The sequence below is a fragment of the Scyliorhinus canicula genome, chromosome 3, assembly GCF_902713615.1.
Source record: "Scyliorhinus canicula chromosome 3, sScyCan1.1, whole genome shotgun sequence".
In the NCBI taxonomy this organism is placed as follows: domain Eukaryota; kingdom Metazoa; phylum Chordata; class Chondrichthyes; order Carcharhiniformes; family Scyliorhinidae; genus Scyliorhinus; species Scyliorhinus canicula.
Window position 1 is genome coordinate 73597487 of NC_052148.1, and position 9166 is coordinate 73606652.

Here is a 9166-nt window from a genome sequence, read left to right on the forward strand (position 1 = left end):
CCACCTCCAGGCGAACCCCTGAACAGATCCCCTCAAGGCGAACTTAATTTTTTCCATACCCAGGAAACTCGACATGTCCGCAAGCCACAACTCAGTCTCCGGGGGCTTTGAGTCCCTCCACGCCAATAGTATTCATCGTCGGGCTATCAGGGAAGCAAAGGCCAAAACATCGGCCTCTTTCTCCCCCTGGACGCCCGGATCTTCCCAAACCCCAAAAATTGCCACCCCTGGACCCGTCGCCACCCTTGTTTTTAGCACCCGGGACATGACGCCCACAAATCCCTCCCAGTACCCCCTAAGTTTAGGGCATGCCCAAAACATGTGAACGTGGTTCGCTGGCCCTCCCGCGCACCTAGCGCATTTGTCCTCTATCCCAAAGAATTTGCTCATCCGAGCCACCGTCATGTGGGCCCGGTGAACGACCTTAAATTAAATCAGCCCGAGCCTGGCACATGCTGCGGTCGAATTTACCCTACTCAGGGCCTCTGCCCACAGCCCGTCCTCCATTTCCTCGCCTAGCTCCTACTCCCATTTAAGTTTCAGTTCCTCCATCTGGGACCCTTCCTCCCTCATGAGCACCTTATAAATATCAGAGACTCTACCCTCCCCTTCTTCCCCCCTAGAGACTATTCTGTCTTGGATCCCCATTGGTGGGAGGCGTGGGAAAGATGGGACCTGTCTACGAACAAAGTCCCACAATTGTAGGTACCTAAAATAATTTCCCCTTACCAGCCCAAATTTTTCCTCCAAGCTCCTCAAACTCGCAAAGCTCCTTTCCAGGAACATATCGCCCACCCTTCCCAGCCCCGCCCGCCGCCATACTCGGAACCCCCCATCCATACTCCCGGGGGCAAACCGATGGTTGTCGCAGATTGGCTCCCAAACCGATGCCCCCGTCTCCCCTACATGCCTCCTCCACTGGCCCCATATCCGCAGGGTCGCCACCACTACCAGGCTGGTTGAGTACCTGGCCGGCGGCAGCGGTAGAGGAGCCGTGACCAGGGCTGCCAAGCTGGAGCCCCTGCACGAAGCCGCCTCCACCCGCTCCCAGATAGACCCCGTACCCACCATCCACTTCCTTATCATAGCGATGTTGGCCGCCCAGTAATAATTAATCAGACTCGGCAAAGCCAGCCCCCCCTCGCTACGGTTCCTCTCCAGCATCGCCTTCTTCACCCGCGGGGATTTTCCCGCCCAGACAAAGTTCATGATCATCCTGTTAACTCTTTTGAAGAAGGACTGTGGGACAAAGATTGGGAGGCACTGAAAAACAAACAGAAATCTAGGGAGGATTGTCATCTTTACAGTCTGCACCCTCCCTGCCAGCGACAGCAGGAGTGCATCCCATCTCCGAAACTCTCCCTTCATTTGCTCCACCACCCTGGCTAAATTTAACTTGTACAGCCTGCCCCAGTCTCGTGCCACCTGGATTCCCAAATACAGGAAATTTTCCTCAACCAGCGTAAATGGTAGCCCTCTCAATCTGTTCTGCTGGCCCCTTGCCTGTACCACAAATGTTTCATTCTTGGCCGTATTTAATTTGTATCCTGAAAACTGGCCGAACTTCCTCAACATTCCCAGTATACTTCCCATCCCAGCCACTGGGTCCGACACGTACAGGAGCAGGTCGTCTGCGTAAAGAGAGACCCTATGTTCTACCCCGCCCCTCACCATCCCCTTCCATCCCTCTGCGGCTCTCAGCGCAATCGCCAGCGGCTCTATGGCCAGCGCAAACAGCAGCGGGGAGAGCAGGCAGCCCTGTCTGGTCCCTCTGTACAGCCTAAAGTACTCCGACACTTCTCTGTTAGTCCTGACGCTGGCCTTCGGGGCCTGATATAATAATTTGATCCAATCCACCAGTCCCTCCCCGAACCCAAACCGTCCGAGCACCTCCCACAGATAGTCCCACTCCACCCGGTCAAAGACTTCTCGGCGTCCATCGCCACCACTACCTCCACCTCCCTGCCCGCCGGGGGCATCATTATCACATTAAGTAATCTTCTCAGGTTGGCCGCCAGCTGCCTACCTTTCACGAACCCAGTTTGGTCCTCCCCAATCACCTCCGGTACGCAGTCCTCCATTCTAACCGGCAGTACCGTTGCCAGGAGCTTGGCGTCAACATTAATCAGTGAGATTGGCCTGTAGGACCCGCACGCCTCCGGGTCTTTACCCTGCTTCAATATCAGTGATATAGTGGCTTGCGACATTGTCGGCGGCAGGGTCCCTCTGTCCCTTGCCTCGTTGAAAACCCTCGCCAAGACCGGGCCCACCAGCTCAGAAAACTTCCTATAGAACTCTACTAGGTATCCATCCGGCCCTGGGGCTTTCCCCGACTGCATGGCCTTTAGGCCCCCAATACCTCCTCCACTCTAATCGGGGGCCCCAGCTCATCCACTCGCCCCCCATCTACTGTTGGGAATGTTAACCCGTCCAGAAGCCTTTTCATCTCCTCCGGTTCTTCCGGCGGCTCCGGAGTATACAGCTTGCGATAGAAGTCCCGGAATACCTTATTCAATCCTGCCGGGTCCTCCACTTTGCGCCCCTCCCCATCCATCACTCTACTTATTTCCCTGGCCGCCTCCCTCTTCCTAAGTTGCTGCGCTAACAGTCTGCTAGCCTTTTCCCCATGCTCGTACACCACGCCCCTCGCCTTCCTAAGCTGTTCCACGGCCCTACTCGTGGATAGTGCCCCTCCTTTCCAGTGCCTATTTCAAGTCCCTCCCACATCAGCAGAACAACCCCCCCCCCCCCCCCCACCTAACAACATCCCCCGATACCCCCACCCCTGCCATCCACTGGCTGTGATCTCCTCCCCCCCCCCACCTGACTCCCTGACTAGCCAATCTGCTAGCCCGGTGACTCAATACTCTGGCGCCTTCCTGTCTCATTCCCATTGTTTCCCTGTCCTCCTCCCCACTCCCCAGCGCCCCATCCCCCTCTCCAACCCACTGGAGCAAACTCACTGGCACAGGAAGGCATGGACATCAACAAAACAAAAAAAAAACCCCAACCCACGTCCTTGGCCCCCCTTGCTGACCGGCCCCCCTTTGTTGCCGTGCCGGTTCCAGTGTCCTCCGCGAGCTGCACAAAAAGTACAAATCCGCCCAAAAAGGAAAAAACAGAAAAAAGAGGAAAAAACAAAAACATAAGAGAAAAAACAAAACAAACAACAACAAAAAAAACCCCAAACCAATGTCCATGAACAAAGGAAAGAGTCCCAAATGTTCCGCTTGGCACCTTTGACCCAGCAAACCGTTGACCAGCAGTCCAGGCCCATTCGGCGTACCTTCCTATGGTAGTCCTCGGGCCTCCGTGGGGCCTCTTTTCGGGACCAGCCCCTGATCCCTCGCAAAGTCCATCGCTTCTTCAGGCTCGGAGAGGTAGTGGTGTTGACCCTGGTGCGTGACCCATAAACGAGCCGGGAACAGCAGACCAAACTTCATGCGCTTCTTGAACGGCACCTCCTTGACATTCTTAAAGGCTGCTCGCCGCCAAGCCACCTCCTGGCTTAGGTCCTGGTAAATGCAGAGGACACTGTTGTTCCACGTGCTGCTCCTGGCGTTCTTTGCCCACCCCCGCTCCTTGTCCACGAACCTGTGGAACCTAATCACCATCGGGTGGGGGGGGGGGGGGGGGGCGCGCCCCTGCCTCGCCTGCACTCTGTAGGCCCCCTCCAGCTCCGGCGGTCGCGGAAAGGCTTTGGCCCCCATCAGCTGCATCAATAGGTCTGCTACAAACGCTACGGCATCAGCTCCCTCAGCCCCCTCCGGGAGGCCGACCATCCTCAGATTGTTCCTGCGGGTTCTATTCTCCAGCTCCTCCACTCTGTCTAGCAGTCTTCTCTGCCGCTCCTTCAGCCCGACAACTTCTAGCGCCGCAACCGTCTGCACATCCACCTGCTCCTCCACCGCCTCTCCCAGCTCCTTAACTTTAACATCTTGCGCATTCAGCCTCTGGTTCAGCTGATCCACCGCTTTCTGGATTGGGTCCAAGCTGTCCCGCTTCAGCGCTTCAAAACTGGACTTCATTACCTGGAGCATGTTATCCAGCGCCTGCTGGATTGCTGAGTCCGGGGTCCGTGTGTCCGCCATCTTAGGTTCCAGGTAAGTTTCTTCAGGTCCTTGTCTCTGTCCCTTTTTCTCTCTTTTCTTCTGCCTCCTGGACTCCCGCTGTTCCATGTGCCGCAGGCCGCTCCTCCGCAGTTTCACTGCCGCCTTCCTTCAGCTCCGTGGTCCCGCTATCGCGGGGAATCAGCCCCTAAACGCCCGCCGGAGTGAGAGCCCGCCGAATGTGCGGCTCACTCGGACATTGCCGCCACCGGAAGTCAAGTTCTACCTTTTCTAACATTACAAAAATTTAAATAATGCATTAACATAAAATATACCCCAAAATATTTATACACAAGGTTCCCACTAGTCTCTTTTTTTGCAGTCATGACAATGCATCAGCAATTATGTTTTATCACCCAGTCAGTCACATGAATGATTTACAAATTAAATGGTTGTAGTAACAAAACTCCATCTAAATGTTCCAATTTAAACACCTCTCCAGATATTTTGGGGGATTATGGTCTGTTTAAATGGTTGTTTCTTCTGAATTACTGGCAACATAAATTTCAAAATGTTGTAATGTCAATACCAAACTTAAAGTCTCTTTTTGTTTTTAAGTATTTTTATTCAACAGATTTTCACCATTTTCATAACACAAAACAACCCAACCAAACAAAAAAGCCCCTTCGACTCCCGAACCCCGCTTCATCAATCAACGGAAACCAATTCCCGAAGGTGCCTGATGAACAAACTCCAACAATTGTAGAACCCCTCCTTCAGCCCCCTCAGCTCAAACTTCACCTCCTCCAGGGTCAAAGACTCTAGCAGGTCCCCCCACCACGCCGAGGCACTGGATGGAGAAGCTGACCTCCACCCCAACAACACCTGCCTATGGGAGATCAGCGAGGCGAAGGCTAAGACATCTGCCTCCGCACCCGCCTGCAGCTCCGGCTGGTCTGACACCCTGAATATGGCTTCTAGGGGACCTGGCTCCACATGCAATACCCCCTGAGATTGTACTCAACACCATCCTCCAAAACCTTTACAGCTTTGGGCAGGACCAAAACATTTGAACATGGTTTGGTTTGAAGGGCCCCTCCCACATCCCTAACAGTCATCCCCCACCCCCTCGAACAGCCAAAGTCTCTATTTCAATTGTAGGATACTTCTATTGATGAGGATTTAATTTTCTTGAGCAATACATCACAGATTTCTCAATTCCAAGTTCATCTTCCAGTAACAACACAGCCCCATCCAATATCGCTAGCATCCACAGCCAGTTTAAACTGTCATAATTTGGTGCGGGAACACTGGAGCTATTGTCAACACAGTTTCTAAATGTTGGAATGTAGTTTGGCAGTCCTCAGTCAAGTTAATTTCTTCTTCTTTAAGAGTTCTGTTAGTGGTGCTACCATACTGCTAAATGTTGGCACAAACTTATGATAAAATCCACTCAGTCCCAGAAATCTTAAAATCTGTTCCAATCAGAAATCTTAAATCTATTTTCTTGTTGTAGGTTCTGGCATCGACCCTCTGAAAGAGCACCCTCCATAGGCCCACTCCACCTCTCCCGCAATCCCTATAACCAATCTAACCTTTGAAAACTAAGGGGTAATTTTTTTAACATGGCCAATCCATGTAACTTGCTCAACTTTGGACTGTGGGAGGAACCCGGAGCCCCCGATGGAAACCCATGCAGACATGGTGAGAACGTGCAAACTCCACGCAGTCGCCCAAGGCCGGAAGCAAACCTGGGTACCTGGTGCTGTGAGGCAGCAATGCTAACCACCGTGCCACCATGCTGCCTGTATTTTTACATCTGATAGAACCATCAGACCATGCTCAACTATGTCCTAAATATGAAACTTCAGCTTTAGCAAATTCACTTTTTGCCAAATTTATGACTAGATCAGCTTCTTTTAAGCGTTCAAACAGTTCTTTTAGATGTTGCCGATGTTCTTCAGAACTTCGACTAAATACCATTAAATCGTCAATGTACACCACACAGTGACTCTGTCCCTAAATAACTTTATCCATTAGTCTCTTGGTGACAACATTCACTTTCCTGTATTCCAAGTCAACTGCTCCAGTTAAATTGTTGTAACCTAAATCCATCAAGGCGAAGTATAATGAAGCCACTCTGTTGCTAAGGTCAGATATTTAGGGCAGCACAAGTGGATAGCACTGTGGCTTCACAGTGCCAGGGTCCCAGGTTCGATTCCCCATGGGTCACTGTCTGTGCGGAGTCTGCACGTTCTCCCCGTGTCTGTGTGGGTTTCCTCCGGGTGCTCCAGTTTCCTCCCACAGTCCAAAGAAGTGCAGGTTAGGTGGATTGGCCATGATAAATTTTCCTTAATGACTAAAAAGATTAGGAGGGGTTTTTGGGTTACAGGGATAATGTGGAAGTGAGGGCTTAAGTGGGTCGGTGCAGACTCGATGGGCCGAATGGCCTCATTCTGCACTGTATGTTCTAAACACAAATTACAGCTCCATTTGCTCTTCTTCTCCCTCAAATCTCCAACTCCAGAGTTGCCACCATGACTGTCCCCAGTTTTGACATGACCTTTGCACTCTTGTGCCCACTTTGACTTACGGCAGAACTTGTGAGAATTTTTATTGTCATTCTTGTACTCACAGGACCACTAAGCAGTTGTCTGGGCTGACTCAATAGCCAACTTCGAACAGAAAATGCTTGAAAGGGTCATAACCAGAAACAAAAATCAGCAGAATTCTCTTTTTGAGAGTGCAGATGCCGAGACTGAATCGCGAGTATTCTACGGCCCCAAAAGCAGAGCTGGTCCCGGAGCAATGCAGGCCACGGTAATGTGCTAGCACTAGCACCACATGGAACTAGTGTAATTCCAACAAACGCCGCCGTGTGGTACAACGGGGTCGAGATCAGCGCTGGAGAGCCTGACAAACAGGACCTGCATTTAAGCGCTCCACTCCACTCCCCACACACCGTCATCCCAGCCAAGAAGTGCACGTCCATCCCATTGATGGGTCGGCTGGGGCCAGATGGTACCTGGGGTGGGGGAAGTGGCCTGGGGAGGCACCCATACGACCTGTGGTGCGTAGTTCACGTTGGGCAGTCAGCGTGTGCAGATGGATGGCCGCCTTGCAGGTTTCAGCAATGGTAGTCCCGGCTCCCACGGCCCACCTCCTAGCCGCCCCCCTGCCACCGGCACAACTGTCAGCACACTATGTGTGCTGTTGGACACTGTTCATACCTCCTCCCCGCCTGTTCTCCAATTTTAAATACCACAAGTGAACCTCGCCATCGGGAATTCCTCCTGGCGGAAGCGGAGCATCGCGGAGGCCCGGAGAATGCTGGGTCGGGCCCATTAATGATATGCAATACAATTTGCATGCCCATGCCGGCGTGCAGCGTAGAACACATTCATGCCGCTGTCGAGGTACCAGCGCATGGCATTTTGTTTGGCGCCCCACACCAGTCTCTATTTTCAGCTGACAGGCGATTCTCCGCCTGATCATGCTTCGCAATTCCAGTGTCGCTGGATAGAGAATCCCACCCAAACTCTGTTTCTCTCTCCACAGGCTGTCAGACCTGCTGGGTATTTCCAGCATTTCCGGTTTTGGTTTCAGACTTCCAGTATCGCCATGTTTTAATTTTCTAAATGTGTCACACTGCCCCCATCTATATAAATGCTGAATAGAGAGTATTGCAGAACTCTAAAGTAAAAGTATATATTTGTGTTGCCCATTGGGCTTTGCTATTGAGACGAAGTTGAAGGTTTGAAGCAATTGTAGCATTTTATCATTGCAATTTTGGTTGAACAGTTTAATGCATTTCTTAACAAAGATTTAATAGATTTAATGAGTGTAATGTAAATTCTGTCCTGTTCTGATTTGACTTCCAGGACACAAGTATCAGTTTGGCCACACTTTTGGACACCTTACACATGATGCATTAGGAATGAGCACCATCCAGAAACAAGCTATGGATTGAAAATCTGAACGAACAGATTTCCATCAGATTGAAAATCAAAGTTGTCCAAAATATAATCAATATTTAGAGAGCAATATCATGTTTACCAATCACAATCATTTAACTCGAATTGAAAGATTGTACAGTTATTATTTCTGATGCAAAGATGGTGAAAGTAATTTCAAAGTTGCTTTAAAACATATATAAAAGACCAAATAATTTTAAAATCACATTCCTTATGCTTTGAGCATGCCATCGTGTGGATTATTTCACTATGTAATTTGTATTAGTCATGGAGTTTTACAGCACAAAAGGAGGCCCTTCGGTCCATCGAATCTGCACTGGCCATCAACCTATCTAGAACCAAGTCTAAACCCACTTTCCAGCACTTTGGTCCATAGCCTAGTTTGCTATGGCATTCAACATGCTCATCCCAGTTTAAATTGCTCAAGGACATTGATGATTAAACAAATGCATCTCAACCATTAAGGTGTTCTGGAGAGTTTTCACTTCAATGGGGAATAAAAGCAACTTTAGCTTTCCCGGAATTACATTACATCGGTTATGTGGCACAGAATTAGGCCATTCAGCCCAACCAGTCCATGCTAGTGTTTATGGTCCACTTAAGCCTCTTCCCACTTTTTCTTGTCTAAATCTACCATCGTAACCATCTATTGCCTTCTCCCTCAAATGCTTGACAAGCTTAGTGACTATTATGTTGACAGCCTCTCGTTATGCTCTTCCACAATAGAGTAAGCATTCTCTCAGGCTACAGAGGGAAACAAATTAGCCAGTATCCCTGCAGCTCATCACTACCCAATAATTCTTCCTGGAAAATATGCTTGATAACATCAGTTATAATGCCTTCCTTAGCTGAAAGACCCACCAGCGTTCACCGCCATGATTCAGACATGAAGAATGGCTAATCAAGATACCACTTTTGGAGCTGTACCACTGAAGTCAGCATGTTCAGTAAAGTAGGGAAGATGGGGGGGAAGGGGTGAGGGGGAGGAGCATAGACAAAAAGGGACGAAAGCAAAATATTACTGGAAGTCAGCCAGGAAAATCAGATAAAAACTCAGCACCACTGCTAGCCCATCCACTCCCTGCCTGCATCCTGCTTCAGAAACTTTTGACTGCAGCCATTGGGAATGGGGGCAGTAATTAC

At 50.2% G+C, this 9166-nt stretch overlaps 1 protein-coding gene across 1 annotated transcript in view; it reads left to right on the forward strand.

Annotated features, from left to right (window-relative positions):
- Positions 1-8093, forward strand: part of LOC119962733 (protein FAM166B-like) — a 52320-nt gene extending 44227 nt beyond the window's left edge. The window contains exon 6 of the mRNA XM_038790722.1: positions 7931-8093. Within this exon, the coding sequence (XP_038646650.1) occupies positions 7931-8019 (89 nt within the window). The 3' untranslated portion in view covers positions 8020-8093. The remainder of the gene's footprint in view (positions 1-7930) is intronic.
- Positions 8094-9166: the final 1073 nt, after the last annotated feature.